At 40.6% G+C, this 20,970-nt stretch overlaps 1 protein-coding gene across 2 annotated transcripts in view; it reads right to left on the reverse strand.

Moving 5' to 3' along the window:
* cdh24b (cadherin 24, type 2b) overlaps positions 1-20,970 on the reverse strand; it is a 165,030-nt gene that overhangs the window by 98,889 nt on the left and 45,171 nt on the right. For both annotated transcript variants that reach the window (XM_072440979.1, XM_072440977.1), the window contains exon 2: positions 3,710-5,422. In XM_072440979.1, the coding sequence (XP_072297080.1) occupies positions 3,710-5,161 (1,452 nt within the window). In that variant the 5' untranslated portion in view covers positions 5,162-5,422. The remainder of the gene's footprint in view (positions 1-3,709; positions 5,423-20,970) is intronic.

Consider the following 20,970-nt stretch of genomic DNA (forward strand, 5'->3'; position numbering starts at 1 on the left):
CGTCCTGCTGGAATCCATGGTTGATATGATTATATTTGGTGTGATGCATGCTTGAATTAAAAGCCCTGTTTCCGATTGTTTCGGTTCTGCAGCGACAGACAGGAAGCAGCTTTCAGAAAATAGATGCGCCCAAACCTTGACTGAGGAACATAGTTCAGTTTGAACTATTTGCTTTGGCCATTCAGTCCTTTCTCTCACTCTATTTTTGCACCATGACATCCAAACAACTACCAGGAATAGTCAGTTGTTACACAGTTCTGATCCATGAATGTGTCTCAGTGTCCAAAATAGAGCTTGAAAATGTTTATCCATGTTCAAAGACAAAAGCATTTTCTGCTTTGTGTCTGTCAAAATTTGCAGTGCAGGACTAATATTTAAAGAAAAACAAATATTAAAACCGTATTGGTCAAGACAAGGCTTTTTTTGTGATTTTGACCAAATCTAAAGCTATAACAACCCATGGGCTGATGTCATCACAAAATGTCCGTTTAAATATATTAAATGGTGAGAAATAAATAATGCAACGCAATCTCTTGCACCCTTAGGCCAATTAAGGTTTTACAGCTAATAGATAAACAAATCAAAAAGAATTTCGTATTACAGGCTGAAAAATGTTTCAAAATGTCTCTGTGCTCCAGCATCTGAAGAGCTGGCAGTGCTGAAGAGCCTTTGTCTCTCATTGACATCACAGATTACAGTTTTGGCTCTTGTTTGGAGCTTTTGATGCAGAATTATCCCAAACCCAAAACAGGCCGAGATCACACACACAACACAGCGTGAGTTGATTTTTGAGAAGAGCCTTTCCGTAAAACACATCAAAAACACACCTTAAGATTAGCACACGCAATCTTGAGAGCGGCCATGTTTCTGGCATCTGAGAAACTGCGTCACTGAAGGCAAAGTGGTGATTGACTTGATGTGGATTTTGGGCAGTTGGTTATGCAAATGGGGCGACTCTGATGTGCAGTCTTTGCTCAAATACAAAATGTTGTAACAAGTTTAAGCCCATACTTACTGGATATGTATGGGAATGATGATGTAAATGTCATAAATATAAAAATGTGAAAGAAGGGTCTGTAAAACTATACTTTTTGAATGGATTTCTAAAAAATCTTTGACGTTGCAGTGACATAAACATATTCATTGCACTAATACATTTTATTTTGATATCCCAAAGACTTTTGCTGTCTCAATTTTAGATCCATAGTGCAATGAGGTCCATGATCCCAAAAACACAGCATTTGTACATTAATTTGTACCTATAGTCAGTAAAGCAGAGCGGGAGATTAAACATTCATAAGCGTATTAGGATGTATAAGCGCATTATTGGTGAGTGCCGTCTAATACAGTAGGGGACTAATCACACAGTACACGGCCACAATAACATTTCTGGGTGTACTCCTAGAGTCAGCACTATCATATGGGCTTGTGTGTGTCCTGCCTGGCTGTGTTCCCTCCTTGAGTGCCATACAATGTGCTGGCATAAATACCTGCCTGACACAGCAGATTGGCAATAATGGCTTTACACACGGTACCATCTGCGAGCTGGACCGCTCTGCGTCCGCATCTTTTCAGTGGCTACTAACTTCTTTTTACAGCCATTGTCAATACTCAGGGCGCAGACAGAGAAACAATGGTAAATCATGTTAACTAACCCATTCCCTCTACTTAAAGCAGCACTACCCAACTTTTTTTTCATATATTCTGCTTTTCCTCCCAGAAAGTGTTTTGTTAAAGCAAAACTTTGTGATCGCTACACGTTTTCCGCATCTAATTACAAAATATTCAATCTATTGGGTTTATTACAGGGGTGGGCAAACTACGGCACGCTCTACTTGCCTGGATTCGAATATGGCCCTCGGAGGAAAACAATTGCCCACCCCTGGTTTAATATAAGACACATTAACAGTGACGGGTGTAGAAGGAATAGAACAGATAGTAATAGCAGCAAGTGTTTCTATATTAAATACATTTTGCAATTATAACTGTTTGTACTTCTATTCAATTTATAATGTTTATTATACTTATTATACTTATATTTATTGCTTTTACTCAGGCCAAATGCGGCCCTCAGACCAATTTTTATTGGCCCTGCTAAGTTGGTCGAAACAACAAAAAGTAGTATTTTTTACTGTAGAATTTGAAAAAATTCAAGCATTTTGATGTTATAACATCCTAATATTAGTGTTCCAAGTATCATTAAAGGTGGGTAGGCTCATCAAAACTATATCAAATGCACATTTTCAAAAGATTCACTTTGTTATTTGACAAATTTGACATTTTCGGGTTGTTTTAAAATGCGGCCCTCGGTGAGAAAAGTTTGGACACCCCTGCTTTTACTTGTAGAGTTTGCAGCATGATATGTGTAAATAAAGTACTTCAATTCTTGGGGAAACAAATCCTCCTCTGTGACACTTCCAGCTGAGACGCCACTCTAAACTGCAAACTGCCAAAACACACAAATACTAAACACCCCAGCTATCTGTGCGGTTTCCAACAGCCTGCAGCAGTCACACAGGGATCATTACTATTCATTTACTCATCAAACTGGCCACACAGCCTTATAAATTAGCTCCTCCATGGCAGCTGCATACAGAGACAGTGTTGGCTCATGATGCGATTGAGACCAAGACCATTACAGAGCACAGACATAGATCCACACCTTCTGTCCTGCCAACATGACCTCCTATCTCATCTGCCCACTGCTTTATAAGAGCAGGGAGGGCCATGTCCGCTCAATGGTTCTAATAAATTTCACATCAGACCAATACAAGCTTCCCCGAGTAGTGCACAGGGACAAGCGTCAAACAGATTCTAAATCAGTGAGATTGAAATGGTATTATCTGGGACCTTGCAGACCTTTGACCATGCCGAGTTGACAGGTGTGACCTACAGGAAAATGAGGACAGACTCGACTCTTGCTTTCTGCCTTCAGGTAAACATTGATGGTGGAAGGAAAAAGTAAACGCATTAATTCTTCTCCATGTGTCAATTCCCAACGGCGAGCGCAGATTGGCAGTGATCATGACGGGACCCTCAGGCGTTTGGGATAGGGGGCTTTGTCGCGCCTCGGCACACCATTGATTAATTGAAGGTTTTACGGCTACCTGGAAGGCACCGCATTGCAAAGAGAGTTATAAATCAATTGTGATTGCAATTCTATAACACATAAAAGAGTATAAAGTATAGCTTGACTGGTAGAGCGTAAAAGCATACAGATACCAACTACCTCTGCATTGTGGGGTGGAGTCTGGAGTTTTAATTTCCCCCAGGGCTTTCTATCATCCCTTAACTGCTTTGTTTATTTGAAAAGACCTCAAACTAACTAAAAGAATGCAGATATTACTGTCAAAAAATAACATTTAAATTCCAAAAGCAGTCGTATTATTGTAGTGAGTAGGGATGTCGACAATTGTGATTATTCACGTCACAATATAATCGTAAAAACTAAACATTTTTAGTTTTATTCTTACCTGTAAGTTTAATTTCAAACTTAAACTATTACAACGTATTTCTCTGCTCTCCTGTTTTCCGAATCAAGAAATATGAAAAAAATAAAATAGCTCTAAGGACTAAGGTTCTTGCTTAGAGAGCGGATGACCTTAGGTTAAACAAGCCATGTAAGTCAGACCATCTTAAATATTCATTAAACATTCATGTGCCATTCACAACCTTGCTAAATCATAAATGAAGTTGGTGCTTCCCTTACCCGTCCGATGAGAACAGGTTCAGGCCCGGCGTACTCCTCGATCACGAAGAACTGATTCCAGATCCAGCTCCTCCTACTCCGGGACCGCACAGCCTTTTCATCCGAAATCACACCTAGCATCTCGTCCTCCAGCTCCTCAAACACCAGGCCCGCACCGTTTTCCTGCGTCTCTGCCTTTTTGGCCTCTTTGCTATTGCGGTTGTCGAGTTGAGCGGGATGGAGCCTGAGGACATGACCGCTGCTACTGCTGCTACTGCTGTTGACAAGCTTGCCGTCTTCATCTTTGGGATATTGAGCCGTGCTGAGTTCCGCGTTGGCGAAGTGGATTGACTCTGCTAATGGGTCTCGGTGGGAATCGGCTGCTCTGTTCCCTGGCCGCGGTCCCTGGGGTTGCATTGTCAGCACGGAGGGAGCGTTTGTTTCAGAAGGGACAAACTGTGAGAGATGTTTTGTCGATGTAAATGGTGGCACGGTTTGGTCAATCGTTACGTCTTTCCTGGGGCTGTTGACCTCAATCGGAGCTGAACTGACGTGTTTGCTCCTGCTGTCACTGCCAACCATTTCTCCCAAATTGTCCTGATTGCTAAATGGCTTAACATGTGTCTCTGCACTTTGCCCCCGATAATGATCCAGTGGAGTGGGCTCCGGGCTGGTGTAGGGAAATGCGGTCTGATTATCAAGTCCACTATGAGTTTGAGTGACAGCTATATCTTGTCTCTGCGGCTTCTGGGCCTCTGACTGTCTGTGATTAACGTCAATCAAATCTCGTTTCCTGCTCCTGCTGCCCTTGCTGGGAAAACTCAGGCTAGGAACGCTCTGCATTTGGGAATTGACGATCCGTACTAGGTTCTCTTTGGACAGGAGTTTCAAAACCTCATAGCTCCCAGTCAGATTAATCTTTCTATTGGTATTGATTATGCTGAAGGCCTTTCCTGGTACACCTGTGGTTCTGGCGCTCAGATCCGGCCTGATTCTGGTTCGTAAACTTGTCTTAAACCTGGTCTTGTTGGAGTGGAGGTCTTGCTTGTGATGGATGGTATATGTTTTCTCTTGCCTCCCAGATTTCGACTCTACATTCTTGGTGTTGTTTCGCAGCCGGTGCATCTCCTGAGCGACCTCTTTACTCGCCGACATCACGTGCCAGTCCACTTCGCGCTTTGGCTTAAAAAGTTGCCTGTCCTTGTCAGCCGATGCGCCGTGACTTTGCAATAGTTTGACGTAAGATACCGTCTCCTCACTCTTCTGCTCGCGGCTGACCAGGTTCCTGAGCGTCACCACAGGCAACGCCTCCACGCTCGACTCCCATTGGTCTGCGGCTCGGCTGTCCCCCAGCTTCACCACACGAGGACCGCCCACTCCTCTCCTCCGAGCGATCTTACTGGACGCGGCGCCGCACAAAAGAGCCTCCCACAAGCATAGGGACACCAATAGGAGCAGACGTCTTGTAATCATGTTGACCAGCGATGAGATGAGTCCTAATTTGAGTGTAATTTGCAGTGAAGCCGGCCTTGTTTTCCGGTTGTCTTCATTCTCCTCTGTTTTCGTTCCCTCTTCTCTCGCTCTCTCTCTGCCCTTCACACTTTGCTGGAGGGCAGGTGTCAGTCACTTTGTATTTTTTTTCCTCGCTGCCTTATATATCTCCCTCAATCTTGGCTAGCGTCTTCTCCGTGGCACTTCTTCACCCTCTATCCATCCCCCGGAGCCAAGAAGACCCTGAGAGAAAAGATAGAGATAATTGAGTTAAAACTTTAATCATTGTGATGTGGTAATTAAAAGTGTGGCAGGATGGACAGGTACAAGAACTCACAGAGAAGAAAGGCGGGAAGGGCTTTGTAAAATCGCACAATCACATCGAAACAAGCACGCTGGGCCTTTTAGGATCAGAATAATGCCATTTATGTGGTTTTATGATGACAAATGAGTCTGCTCTATTAGATGAAATGGATGGATACGGTGAAGAAAATGCTCTAAAATTGCCATACAAATTGCATTTTTCATTATAACTTCTAATTGGAGAATATTCAATAGGCAAGGCATGTTGGATGTTTGCCTGAAAGTCCCACAAAATGGCATGAAATGTTTCTATCTCCATGGAAACAAGCAGGTGACTCCTCCAAGTTATTGCCAGATTTGTGATGTAAACGTGCATGCGTAAACAAAATCTGTAATTGCATAAAAGTGAGATAGATATGTTTAATGCCATACTGTGGAACATTGGAAACAATACACGCTTCAAAAATTGCTATACCAAAAAACAAAACAAATAGATAAATTATTATTAAGTTAATATAATTTAAAGGGAGTATCTACAGAGCCGCGGCGCGCTGCCAAAACTGCTTGGCTATTTCGTGCTGCGGCTCCTGAAACTGCTGGGCTATTTGACCGTGCCGGGTTAGGGTCAGGGTCAGGGTTAGGGTAAGCGTTAGGGTCAGGGTTGGAGTTAGGGTTAGGGTTAGGGTTAGGGTCAGGTTAAGGGTTAGGGTCAGGGTTAGAGTTAGGGTTAGGGTCAGGGTCAGGGTCAGGGTTAGGGTTAGGGTTAGGGTTAGGGTTAGGGTCAGGGTTAGGGTCAGGGTTAGAGTTAGGGTTAGGGTTAGGGTCAGGGTTAGGGTCAGGGTCAGGGTTAGGGTCAGGGTCAGGGTAAAGGTTAGGGTTAGGGTTAGAGTTAGGGTCAGGGTCAGGGTAAGGGTTAGGGTTAGGGTTAGGGTCAGGGTTAGAGTTAGGGTTAGGGTCAGGGTTAGGGTTAGGGTTAGAGTTAGGGTTAGGGTTAGGGTCAGGTTAAGGGTTAGGGTCAGGGTTAGAGTTAGGGTTAGGGTTAGGGTTAGGGTTAGGGTCAGGGTCAGGGTCAGGGTTAGAGTTAGAGTTAGAGTTAGAGTTAGGGTTAGGGTTAGGGTCAGGGTAGAGTTAGGGTTAGGGTTAGGGTTAGGGTCAGGGTATGGGTTAGGGTTAGGGTTAGGGTTAGGGTTAGGGTTAGGGTTAGGGTTAGGGTTAGGGTTAGGGTCAGGGTATGGGTTAGGGTTAGGGTCAGGGTTAGAGTTAGGGTCAGGGTTAGAGTTAGGGTTAGGGTTAGAGTTAGAGTTAGGGTTAGGGTTAGGGTTAGCCATGAGGCTATATGGCCGTACCGCGGCTCTTGAAACTGCTGGGCTATTTGACCGCGCCGCGGCTCTGTAGCCACAGCCTAATTTAAAATAGGGCTGAACAATTTAAAAATATATAATAGATTTGTTTTTGTTTTGTTTTTCATTTCATTGTGATTGGGAATTGTATTTTAATGGTCTGATCCAGTTCAAAGTTCATATTTTAAACACGTCCGGGGCACTGACAATTGCAAGAAGAGTGAAATATGAATAAACATTACAGGAATAACATGTAACTTTTATACACGAAGGCCATCTTTGTAATTTGATTTACAGAGTATTGTTGATTGCAGGGGAAATGAATATTACTTAAATAATTGCATGCAGCCCAATTTCAAAACATCTTTCTTACTTTTATCCATGACGGATTTAGGAGCAAGAGGAGAAAATCCGAACACCATTCATACCCTCATGACAAAAGAATCTATACTGTATTGGGATAAAGTTATCATCAGCAAAACCGACAATGATAACATTATTACAGAACGCTCTCAGCACTTTTTAGCAGAAAAGACTGTTGAGGATTTCTGACTTTGCTTCCAGTTATTTAATTAAAATGTGGGTTCTTATAACTTTGATGCAGGATTAATTAGGTGGATTAATATCAGGCTTTGATCACTCAGTTCGAGTGTCAGTCCAGAGATGGGAAGCCACTTTGTTCGACAAAGTGCCGTGAGCGATTTGAAAGGTTTTCTCATATCTCTAAAAGACAGATGATTTTCTATGGCAACCCTGAAGCCATCCAACATATAAATGGTTAGACTAAAATTATGTTGCTGTTGTTAATAGTTCTTTGCATAAATAAAAGATAATACTCGAGAAAAATACGATCACCACTCCATAAAACGAGGTAGTAGGGTGCTGCCCGGTGGTCGCGAGGCTGCCAGGTAGGATTGTGAGTTCAAATCCCGACTCTGATGATTTACTGCATGTCTTCCCCTCGCTCACATTTCCTATTTCACCCTGTCCTCTCCTGTCTAATAAAAAATATTAAAAATAAATAAAAATGTAGTAGCATGTTAAAATAAGTGTGTAGCATATCGTGCTAACACAAAATGTGTGTTTTAGAGCAGCATTAGTAGTAGTAGAAGTAGAAATTGTTGTTGTTGTTGTTGTAGTAGTAATAAATATAGATGTTTAGTTATAGAAATCTTACATAAGCTACTTAAATAGGACATATTATGCAACTCAAACTCAATGAGCTCTTAAAGGGGCTGTACCTGATTTAGTTATACCATTTAATAAAGTTAAATCTGTTTTGCCTCTGTTCAGATAAGTTGTAAAAGGATCTATTTGGGACTTTGCGTCTAATGTTAGTGTTTTATCAGAGCTCTCAAGGCTCACTCATTGGCTGTGAGAAACACACTTTTCACGTCACACGTTCACATGCCACACACCGCATTTCTCACACTAGAAAATTTGCTCTAATATTGAAGAATTGGTCCTTAATATTTTCACAGATGTATTATGTATATTTGATGCATATTTTCCGTAATCTTCAACCTTTCCTCTATGTACGCAATTAACACCACAACATTTACTACATTATTTTTCATATCCGGCTGAAGCCACAGTCCCTCCACTCGGCTTTGCTCTATTTATGCAGTTTGTGCACTGCCTCCTTGTCCAACCTTTTCACAATAAAGCTCTTAATGCCAGTGGTAAACGCAGGAGCTTTAACATTAAAAGCACAAGACAGGAAGAGTTCAGTTGTCAATCTAGTTTAGATTTTCACGTTTTAAGATGTGTGTTATAATTGTTGTTTCCTCATCATTAGCATAACTCAAAGTTGCATTTGGATTGATTCCCGCTTGTTTGAGAAATCCTGTATTGTCATTCATTTGAGACTTGAGTGCTCATAAAATATCTGTTTTCACCTACCCCTTATGTATCATAAACATAGGATTAAAAAATGTTGAGTAGCCATCCCTCAAAATGAAAACACGTAAATAAAAATGTGTTGCCGGCAAAATGTAAAATGGTGATCTAGTTGATGCCAAAAACATAATATGTCTTCTTTAACTGTAGCAGTATTTAATAGTAGTTCAAACCATGCTAATCATCAATTAAATTAATAGTGCAAACGTCAGCCTGTATTTTGTACTAACATAATAACATATTCATACCAGGGTAATTAATACCAGCATAAACTAATTAAGACAGCAATTATTAATGCACTGCAGTTTTATATGCTAGATATGTTTTATGGTTTCACACATCTTTTTTTTTTGCTGCCTGAAGTTTTTCGCCTGTCACAGAAAATTCTCACTTGCCGTATTTGAATGAAAGGTTAAAGGAGCAAGGCGCTGCCTCCAGGGTGTTTAAAATCAAGCTTGGCTTACCTTTTGCAAGAATCACACTAAACCACAGGGCAGGAGCAATACATTAAGGAAAACCACAGTTTGCGCCAACTTTAATTTTCAGAGGAATTAAAACATAGAAAAGGTTTTAGACCGTGTTAAAAGTACATGTATTTAGAGGAACTTGTGCATTTGGGGTTAAGCGGTGCCAGTTGCATTGAGCTTGGTGCAGCGTGGTGTAGTTGAACCGCTTGTATGACACGTTCTCCTCTGAGACACAGGCAGACCTTGTCAGCACATTCACTGGGGCATGACTGAAGTTGGGCTGTTCCACGTGGAATACTTATCACCCCCTCTCCTCTTCTCTAAGTCAAAGCGGCATTCTTTCTCTTCAGCCTGAACATATAAAACGATTGGCCATCCTCCATGCTTTTGCCACCTCTCCCACTCACCACCTGTCTTTGGTACTAACTGTCTTCATTTCTTTCTATCAAACCCGCTTTTGTTTTACCATCTTGTTCTTGTTGTTTCTTAGACCTATCCTTGCTTTCCCCATCTGTGTCAATCACAAACCTGTCACCGCGTCCCTAACCCAGCGTGCACCCTGAGACTCCAATCAATCATACAATCCCTTATCTAACATTGGAAATGACAGGTGTCTCTCCGGCTTCCACGTCAATGATAGGCTCCAGCACTATAATTGAACACATAAATCTAGTCATCGCCCGATAAACTGCCCCGTACAAGGTATTAGGAGCAATAAGATGAAGCAAGCTGCGAAAATACCTGACTTTTCTTTCCCGAAAAAGACATGTATATAAACGTCGCAGAGGTGATAATGTGGGATGTGAAGCAAAAGGTCGGGCTTGGCGTTATCTCCCACGTACAGCACAGGAAGGAGGGTATTTGGGGTGAAGTCAATGACAAAGCCTCTCTCTCTTTCCCGGGGGAACTTATCGGTTAGTATTTGGATGGCCAGGCAATCATGGCCACAGGCGTCTTGTTAACAAGCCTGGGGCAGGTGACAGAATGCAGGGCAGAATATAAACATACCAGCGCAGAACAAATTCATAAACATTTTGCTTCCACGGCGCAGTCACAATTACTATTTCTTGAAGAGCTCGCGGTAAAAAAACAACTTTTATCCTCTTTGTTCATTCTGGGCTGCAATCTCGTCCCCCAAACGCGCTCTTAGACTTTTCCAGTAGCATATCGATCCATGTCTTTAGTCTGTAGCGTTGTATACAGACGTCTTAAGGGAGAAGCTATTGTTGCGTCATTACCCTGGTGCTGCAGCCTGTAAAACAGTAAGGGAACATAATTGCGTATTGTGCTTGAAGAGTGCAAGGGAATATTTCCTCATTAGACTTTTATATCATGTAATGTGGCCAAATCGTTGTTTTCGCCCTTGCAAAACCGTGAGCATCGGCTGGAGGATTTCACCCGTAGCGCTTACATATGCTGCTATGGATTCAAGAAGCAAACAGAGATCATGGTGTGCTACAAATGTGTTGCTTTGGGGAATCCTTACTTGCTAATTAGATTTGTGTAAGAGTATGATTACTTGGGCTGTATTTTTTTTTCAGTAAACCTGCAGCATGTTCCACTCTGGTTTGTTTAATTGGACTAATAAATATTCAAATTCATTAAGTGATACGACTCCCATCTCACCTAAAAGTCTAAATTATGTTTGGCTTCATTGACTCCTCTCGGTCGATTGTAAGAGGCCACAGCTCTTTTATGATGCTGCAAATTTTAATTACAATTCGTCACCGCTCTTGCTGTCAATCTAGTTTTTTCCCCTTTTCTCTAGTCTTGTGGCAGAGTGGTTGAATGTGCAGCGTAACACCCACACATATTTTTACACTGCAGGCACGGCGCACGTACAGTGCGACTTCGAGCCGAGCAGACAAACCTGCCACAAGAATAATCCCTGATTTTGTTCCGCACACACACATAGACCAGTGCTGCAGGAGCTAACACTACTCTCCTCCTCCACCCGCTCCAGTGTCACATTCATGAAGGCACGCATAAAACATGACAACTCCAAAAGCCTCTCTGCTCACCAGTCACCACTACCATCAGGGCTGTGGGGAAAGCTCTAGGGACTGGGTTTCTGGGTACTCTAATCCAAAAGAATAATGTATGGAGTAACACTGATGGAAAGTACATACGAGATACAGAGGTATTTTTGAAACTAATATGCAGCAATATTTTTTCTGGGTACAGTTTAAAAGGTGTATTTTAATCTAAAGCAAATTTACTTCAAATGTATAGTTAGGAACCTGTGCCTTTTTTGTCTCAAGTACTTTGTAAGCTTTGTCTCACATCTCAAGAACCCCCAAGTCGAGTACAAGGCAAACAACTCTGTTTAAACAGTATGGTGTATTGTCACGTACATTGTCTCGTTTTAATGTTTGAATATATTCATTTGACATCAGTGGAAAATTGCAGGCAGAATAAGTGAAAATGGAAGATTGAGAGTTGTACTTTATTTTCAAGTGCGTCTCCCACCTCTATAAAGTAAGATATGCGCTGGAGAGTGAAGAAGCATAAAGTGAAGGTTGGGATAAGTAAAGAGCAGAGATAGCTCTAAGCAGACCGACCAGGACCAACTGCGTTTAAGTGCTCAGCTGCTCCGGCCTCACCTTGAACCCGGGATGATAAAAGCAGGCGTGTCAAGGTGTGAGACGCTAAAAAGAAAAAGCTCTCTCTTGAATTTGTGTGAGAACATCTAACACAGAGCCTTTGTCCCTGCGCTCCGAATGCCTGATCCATCCTGACAAGCAGGTGTTATCCTCTCCTAGGAGAAAAACTACAAGTCCTGTGAGGAGAGCCCACGTCTTTTACTGGATGCGAGACTATAAAGAACAGTTGGCAACAAAGCATTGTGCTTTCATAGTAATGCATAAATTATCAATGTTTTTCTATTATATTACAAAAAGAGCTGCTTATTGCCTGCTATGATGGTAGATAGTTTTGTCAGGATATACAGCAGTTATTTGTTTATTTCATTTTGCAGGGGTTGTCACATGACTGCTATTTATTTGGGAAGTCAAGTACGGAATGGTTTCTTTGCTACAAGCTGAAGTGAAAGCAAAATAATGAAAAGTATAAAGGACTTAAAGATATTTTAATATTTTTTTTAAGTGGCATAATGGTTAAGGTACACTGCATACTTTTTCAGAAGGGCTTGGAGAACACATCTTGCACAATCCTTGGGGTTTGAAGAAGACTCTTTGTGCTCGTAGTAAAGGTCGTCCTGCGAGCAGACCCTGGTGTGATGGACCCCCCAGGCATGTATGTGGCTGACCACCCTCTCAGCCTTCTTCACTGAGACCCCAGGCACATCCTCGACAATTCATTCTTGAATTTTGACCACAGGTGTATAATACAAGTCATGGATATTCACATTAGAAAAATGTAACTGTGCTTTAAGCCAATGAGAGACAGAGAGGTCAGTTCCTGAGCACAGAGCCAGAAATCCTCTTAAACACTAGGAGCCAACTCAGCTACAGCTGTTTTATTTTATTTGTAAAGGTAAATTAGAATTATATATGTGTAGATTTAGTAAGTAATATTGTGCTTTACTGTATTCATAAAATATGATGGGATCAAGTGAGGACAGTGTTCTCATACTTTTTCATTCAACACCTGTAAATAAAAACAAAAACTGGGTAGAACATTTCACCTAATGTGTAGTCATTTGGTTGTTCTCTCTTTCATTATTCAATCAATAACTAATTATTCTTACAAAGTCAAAGTATGTATTGCTTCCAAAAAGTGAGAAAAGTACATTTCTAAAACTTTCAGTTTACTATCGACCTTCATCAAGTGCACACCTTAATAAACATTGATTTTGTATTTTTACTTTTGAGTCTGGAGATTGGAACTCACTCAAAAACAAGATGGCACATCTCAAAGAGCTATCCTTCAAATAGAAAATGTGCTAATGGCACAATGAGCTCCCAACAGTTATTCTAGTATTGGCATAAAATAATTTGGCCAAGAGATAATAGAACATTGTTCTGCTGCTCACTACCTTTTCTTGGCACAGAAACTTTACATTTAGTACAACAGTCCATTCACAGCACCAGGCATAGAAATAAGTAAGATCCTCTAAAAACAATAGTGAGAACATCAATAACATCATCAAAAGTATCCATGGTTGTGGCTACAGTGTATAAACTGTGAGAGGTGCCATAAAGATCAAATAAACAGTGACAACAGACAGAGCCGAGCATCACAAAGCCAGGAGACGTGCCAGCAGGTCGGCACAGAGACAGCGTTTGTGGCCCATATTTTACGGCTCTGGCAAGACGTCAAATAGTTCAGTGTGATCCTAGGTACCACATGGTCTAGACTGTTGGAAATACCAGGACTGACAACCTCATAAAAGCCAGTGATTTAGCTCAAAGCTGCTCATCACAAACTTTGAAAAATTGTTAATAATGCATCAAAAGGATGCCATTACTTTTCAGAAAATGTGTATCAGATCAAGCCATTCTATGAAAATAAGTGAATGTGAATGAAAGTGAATGAAAAATGATAGGATCATCATTACACATGCACTATCCTCTGCTACTGCTCCATTTATTGCATAACAAAGTTTATCTGCTCTGACTCATGTCAAAGTGCAAGGATATTCAAGCTCCCTCCCACTGTCAATGGAATAGCTTGAACTCTGGTGAACTTGAAATACATTGGTTAAAGTGAATGAACGTGGACGTATCAACATTTTTGGCGTATCCGATAATGATGTCAGACGATAATATATAAAATCCAACAGAAATGTGTTAATGTAATATAATATCAAAATATTGTTTGAGGTTTACTTATCAGACAAATGTCTGTAAAATTAATCCATAAATATTATCATATAGAACCTTTATTTGAAAGTATACAACATAACTTTCAGCTATTTTGTAGCATTGTTTAAATTAAAAATGTTATATATCTTCAAAACAATATTCACGATACTAAATGTCGATATATTTCCCACCTCTTCCTAAAGGCACTTTAGAGACTAATGGTGCCAGCCCGACCCGGCCCAGACCCGCACATGCACTGTCCTAGCCCAGACCTAACCATTCCATTTCTGGAACCAACTCAAGACCGCGCACTCAATGAACCAGAGTAACATTATGTAAATTGAGTTTTTAAATTTCATGCTGAGTTTTATTGGCCGAACAAGCGTGCCTAATCCAACTTTTTTCATGCGGAGAGCTTCTACTTTTAGAGGTCACCAGAAATGAAGGGAATGATCCCTATAAAACATTAACACTCATCTGTTTGTGCACAAATTCAGACTTCTAAAGTATACGGCTGTACAATCTGTTTAATTCCTAAATCCTTTGGGAAGCTATACTTGGAAGATAGAGCTAAAGGTGCTAAAACTGCTTTACATACTTTAGTGTTCTACCTGCAGTTGTCTCCACTACAGAAGCACGTCTTGATAACACAGCGGGAGAAAGCAAACCCGGGATTCAAGCTCTGGCCTGGTCCAGTGTCTGTGCGAGCTCTTTGACCATAATCTGCCATTTATGTCACCTATTGGTCCAAAGTAGCTATGGAACTGTTGCTTTGATTTTTTTTGTTGTTCGTGTAATACAATGACATAATCCCAGAACATTTTCAAATTTCATTTTTACCTCTGGACAGTGATATTGTGCCAAAGCAACAATGCACTACTTACTGGTAGGTTTAATAATTGTGTTTAATTTTGAGTGTCTAGTAAAAACCTGCGGCATTGTGAACTTTATCTGCAAGAGTTTGACCTTCAGCTGTGCACATCAACAAATAAACCATTGCAAAATAACAGTTTAACATCACAGTGTTTCTCATTTGTTCCAGATTCCAGCCAGGTCAAGTCAAACACATTTAAAACATTCTAATGGACCCACGCACAGGGAACGAGCACATTGTATTTTTACTCCAACTCTAACATGAATTGGAACACAGCTCATCTAATTTGTCTAATTAACTGTGGCAAAAGGATCATAGTGGACGGTAATTGGCCGAGCAGTTGAAATATCCCCAAGCATTAACACAATATTCAGCCTCTGTTAAACAAGGTTGGGAAATTATTTGACTAGTAATATTCAACCCAAGATGCTAATAAGCTTTTTAAAGGTTATCAGCAGCTAATTAGTGGAAAAAGGCTTTCTTCATCAAATAAATCAACAATTAGAAAGGTCACTGTATTTCAGAAGTTCAATTCAATGTGAAAGGCATTTAGTTAGTGGGATATCGAATGTTCTCTCTTAATAGTTATTATATCAACTTATAATAGTAGAATAAATGGCAAATTAACTATATTTTTGACTATGTACTTTTATTTGCAATAGACAATTTTTTTTTTCTGCATTATTTAACATTTGAGTCATACTGGGTTGTGCTATTTGTTTAAGATAAGGTTAAGTTCATTAAGAAAAAGGTTTACTTGGAGGTTTTAAAGAGATTGTTTCAGTGGCAAAAAATGGTCTTCAATATTATTGTTTATCACACTATAACACAAAATATCACATTTATATTATATATGATAAATCCAAAAGGGTGAGAAAGCTAACCCACTAGGCCTTTACAACCAGTTTAAAGTCAAACTGCAGAATGGGAAAAGAAAAATCATCACGTAAAAAAGGTCTTTGACATATTTCATTCTGAATCGAAATAAAATGCATTTACTGCGCTAATGTATTGACACTCGCTCTACAAATGAGAGTTGAAGCGACACAGTGACCGAGCTACTTCCTACACAAAGCCAACTCAAGAGTATGTAATGAACCTGATGATCCTTACCCCTGTATGTACACAAAAAATAAATGCGAACGATGAACTCCATTGATCCTCAAACATAAAGGTCATTCTCTCTGTCAGTCCACCTGTTTGGAGCCATCGCTCATGTATTCATAATGATGAGTCATCTGCTGCCAAAGCTGTTACCAAAAATACACCTGATGCCTATCAAGACGGCCTCTCTCGCCCTCTTAAGCCAGGACCCAGGGGAACATCGAAAAGCTGATCCTTTCACCACAGCAAATAATGTTGGGAGAAGCTGATGGACGATATAAAGATGTAACTTTAGCACGAGCGGTAAAACACCATCAGTAAAACACAAAAGACTGGAAAATTAAACTGGACGTAACACATTGTGAATTTCAGATTGTAATATATCTGTATATCTATATTGAGTGGGTAATATGACTACATAAAATTGCTTCATGATTTTTAAGACCATATCATGGTTTGCAAAACAAATGGAATCTGACTTTCCATGCGTCCACAGTTATACAATATGAAGGTATATTGCACACATGATAAAATTGTTATAATGTGGAGGGCCAGCCAGCCAAGTGTACAGTTAAGAATGCAATGTGATAGTATAGCAAGAAACATGTTTATTCATTTATGCTGTGGGAAATATTAGAAAATAATCTGTAAAAATAAAGCAGAGGTTGTGCAAACACATCATTCACATGCCTGGCCTGCAAACTGTCAATAATGATTCAATAAAATTATTCAAAAGAGCAGTGCATTACATTACAGTGCCTGGAGATGAGATTGTGAGGCAGCTTCCCTTCACCTCTCCTGTTTACATTTCTAGGGCGTCCTTTTCAGACACGAGTGGTGACTGGACAAAAGTCTGAAGGAAAGGACACTTGGGAGTGAGAGAGGGGCAATTTCAGAGAATAATAAACACAACGCACTCAAGGTGGCGCTGATAATCCATAATGAATTGCCAGGGAGTGGATAGCACTTGAAAAGGGACCAAGGCTAATGCCAACAAACAAAAATGAATAATGACACTCACTAGCAGAGTTTAATCTGAACAACTCAACACTTTCATGTTTATCTGCAATCCAGACAGAGAGGAAACAACAGCGCCAGCTTACATTTAACAGCTTTCTGGTGACATAATAAGGGTTTGCTCTGTGGTCGTTCACAGTTTAGGTCAATAAATGTATTTCTCTGAAGTGTTGATGGAAATTGAAGTCCATTCAGTCAGTCCCATTTATGTTTTTGTTTTTTGTCTGTATTGATACTTCAAATTATATATATCTAGTTTAGATACAAGCTTTTGACAACCCCACATGAAAGCCTTTCTAATACCACTAAAAGTCACTCACATCACACAGTCTTGTCTTGTTTATTTGTTGATCATTCGCATTATAGTTGATCATAAGATGGATCATAATTTTATTTTCAGACAGTGTATATATTGGTGAAGTAATTCATATAAATGAGGACTTGAAATGTTCATATTACTCTTGAGACAGCTTGCATTCAACGAAAAGAACACTGAATTGTGCATGAATGTTAAGCCGGCACCTCATCGAGCAGCATCTTGTCTCTGCAGTGCTGTGTGGACACCTTCAGCAGAATCCTTATTACCATTCTATAGCTCCCCCAGGCCCCAGGTCCCCTCCTGCTGCTGCACTGTAACTGGCAGTCCATAATTTTCATGATGCAGCCCAATTTTAGGTTCATTTCACTTTTGTCTCTTCCTATTTGGGTCACTTAGCAGCTTTGTTTATGTTCTGGCCGCTCCGCTCTGGGGTTCAGATTGGGGCATGTTTGCGTCGCTCTATCTGTGGCAGGTTATTGTCGGGCCGCCAGGGTTAGTGAGAATAAAGGATGTGGAATTGAAAAGTGCTTTGTGCTGGCAGACATTAAGCACCACATAGTATGTGTAATGTTGTTTACTTTTCAGTTGCTCAAGCATCAGAAGCTCCAGAATTCACTCCATGGCTGCTATATCTACAACCCATATGTTTCAATGTCATACTGTATTTGATGCAGGGAAAAATCTATATTATTTTTTTTCCGAGTAGCAGAGCTGTATTGAAGTGTACAAGGAAAAAATCCATGCAAGGTTTAGTCCCATCTAAGGAAGGGTTTAAAAAACAGAAAAAGGTAAGTTTTGAGGTGAGAATACAGACAATGAATGAAGTAGATGCATCTGTTGGGAAATTAAATGGCTAAAGACCATGAAATTATGTGAGATTATGAGATTGTATTTACATCTAATGCATTATTTATTTGAACAAAAAATATTTATATTAAAGGTTGAATGGACGTGGCGTGGACTGCCGATTAGTCCTGCCACGTATCAATCACAAAACGCACCTACCGCTCACCTGCAGCCGCGTGCGGTTCGTCCCCACGTTTCCGTGTGTCTAAGCGCATGGATCTATCATAATATAGTTCCCTCAGTGTACGGGACAAAATGAAGACGGAGAAAGACAGTTCGAGCTGACTCAGAAGAAGACGGAAATCTACGGGAGACGAGAGATGCGATGCGATCCGTCGCGCTAATAAACAAACGCACGTGTGTGTTGTATCAGTCCACACGGGGGAGTGCGCATGCGCACTTCCGCCTGCGTTCTCAAATCGCCGAAAAATCGTCCATTGCACCTTTAAAAAAAAATCAATATACTGAAACTTTAACATTAGCTGTGATTTGGTGAAGGATTTTTAGTTCATCAAAGCTATTAACGGTAAGTTATTTAGCGCTGTGCACATTGATTATTTTGAATAGTTTGGCAATTTTCCTGATGGAAATCACTTCTCGTTTGAGGTCAGGATTGTGGTCAGGGACATTTCAGCTAAGATGATCATTTTCCCTGCTAACATTTCCCCCAGAGGTTGAAGTTGTTGAGCAGAGCCACTCTACACATGACTTTTGAATTTATTCTAGGTGTGGTAATACCAAAGAGAGATAATATTTCATGGATCCTTGGTTCCACCAGTCACTTCTTATTCTCTCAGTGCACACAACATGTGCTGTTCCTAATGGTTAAAGAAACACAGACAGGGCCCTGTGTGTTCCCAAGGTCACCTGTCCCATAGGTGCAATAATCGTTCCCCCTCGAGGGTAAGAGTTCAGAAAGGTGAGGCAGAGGGCGAGCTCCAGCTTATAAAGCCCTGCAGTAGTCAGACAGTGAGGACCACAGGGGACGATCCCGGTCCTGTCTCTGTCTGTATTATGACGCTGGAGAGCATAGGGCCAGCGCATTTAGAAAAGCTCTCTGTTTCTACTATAAAGCCACATCTATGGCCGTGGAGAAGCTTACGCTGTAATCCTGCATGACGGATTGAGTCTGCCACTGCAATGCCCGGCCTCTCTCCCCACTGACTCCCTCAGAAACTTCTGCAACCGCTGTGTTCCTTCACAAACAAGCATAAACATACAGGCATGTGCTAGTTTATGTCCACATTTCATTCTCGAGCCTCATCCTCTATGTCAGAGTGTGTACATTTGCACTTATACTGTCTCCAGAGTCAATAAATAGGCAGGGTAGATGCGGACAAAAAATAGGTTTTTCTTTTTGTGTTGAACAGAAAGTAAAAAATACATTGAGACGACTCGCACAGTAGCGGAGAATGAATCCCAGTGGAGTGGCTGAGCAAGAGAGGTATGGTAGAGATGGCCTGGATTTCATCTGTGCACACCCTGTATTACGGCACAGAGCACGAAATGGCCTCTAATATAAAGGACACTGGCACTCTCACGGATCACCACTATTATAACCCTCAGAGCCTGATTTGCTCCTGTCCTTATCCGCTCTTGTCTCCTCAGCGCTTTAGCGTCTTTCATGGACTACTTTCTTTTCTTACATAATCTCCTCTGTCTCGTCCCTACTCTCTTACTGGGCATTACACAGTCAAAGATCTTTTGGTCGCATGTGCTGCAAGTTATCACTCCATCTTGCCTCCTCCCTCATCCCATCTCGATAATCTTATTTAATCTTCAGTCCGAAGTGAAGTGAAAATTAGTTCCCTACTCTGCCTCATCAATCTCCTGAACCTGCCCCCTTCTCCCCCTCTCCCTTCTTCCTTTGCTCGTCTCCTTGAGTCGTCTCCTCATTTTGGCCAGCTGCTGTTTAATCTAGACTTCCTGCTCAGTTTGTCTACTCATTTAGCCTTGTTCTGTCGAGGTCTCTTGCAATTTGTTTGCCCATTTTCACTAACCTTCTGATTTTTTATTGCTCTCTGTTTGTTTAAAAGACTCCTTGAGATTTTTTTTTTTTTTTTAACATAAACCCTGAGCGCTCTCATTAGAGATGCATTAGTTTAAAGCAAAAGCACATGTTGAGTAAAGCCCTGAATGAAAAATAAAGAAGCGCACAGTCAAATTTGTAGTTGAGGGTCATTCAAGCACTGTGTATCAGCAGGAAAACTGTTGGCAAAGGTTATACTATATACGACTGAAGCAGTATTTTTCACAGATCAAGCAGAATATTGCGACCCTCTGGAGGTGAAGTGAGTAACAGATTATGTCTAAGGGCACTTGTTAGTGTGTGGGTTAAATCAATTAAATTTACCTCAAACCTGATGTGCTGGAAGCGGTTAAACTGGTTCAGCATAAGATGTTGTAACAGAAGGGAGTCTGAATCCACAGTACCTTGCAGTTTGTTTGTTTGTTTGTTTGTTTGTTTGTTTGTTTGTGTGTTTCTTTGTTTGTTTGAAATGCACTGTAAGGCTAAAACTCTGACAGTGAATGAATGGATGGAACCAAATAGTTGTTGCCAAGCATTTACAGCCCTAGTAAATAAACATAAGCTAAATAAGAAAAAAATATATAAGAAGGATGACAAACATGAAGTAAATTAACTTAAAAACACATTAGTACTTCAGGCATTAATACTGCAAGATATTTTAGGGAGCAGACCCATAATGCCCTCGGCTGTTTTTCAATTCAAAAAATTGAAAAATGAATTGAATAATGCTAAATCACATTCTTAAGCTATTTAAGTAGAAAAAAAGTAAAGTAAAGTATTTAGAAGTACACAGCTCTGAGGCAAGATATAATCAAAAATCCATTTTT

Source organism: Eucyclogobius newberryi, unplaced genomic scaffold (assembly GCF_026437365.1).
Source record: "Eucyclogobius newberryi isolate DKJ021-1_F unplaced genomic scaffold, fEucNew1.0.hap1 SCAF_12, whole genome shotgun sequence".
Lineage (NCBI taxonomy): Eukaryota > Metazoa > Chordata > Actinopteri > Gobiiformes > Gobiidae > Eucyclogobius > Eucyclogobius newberryi.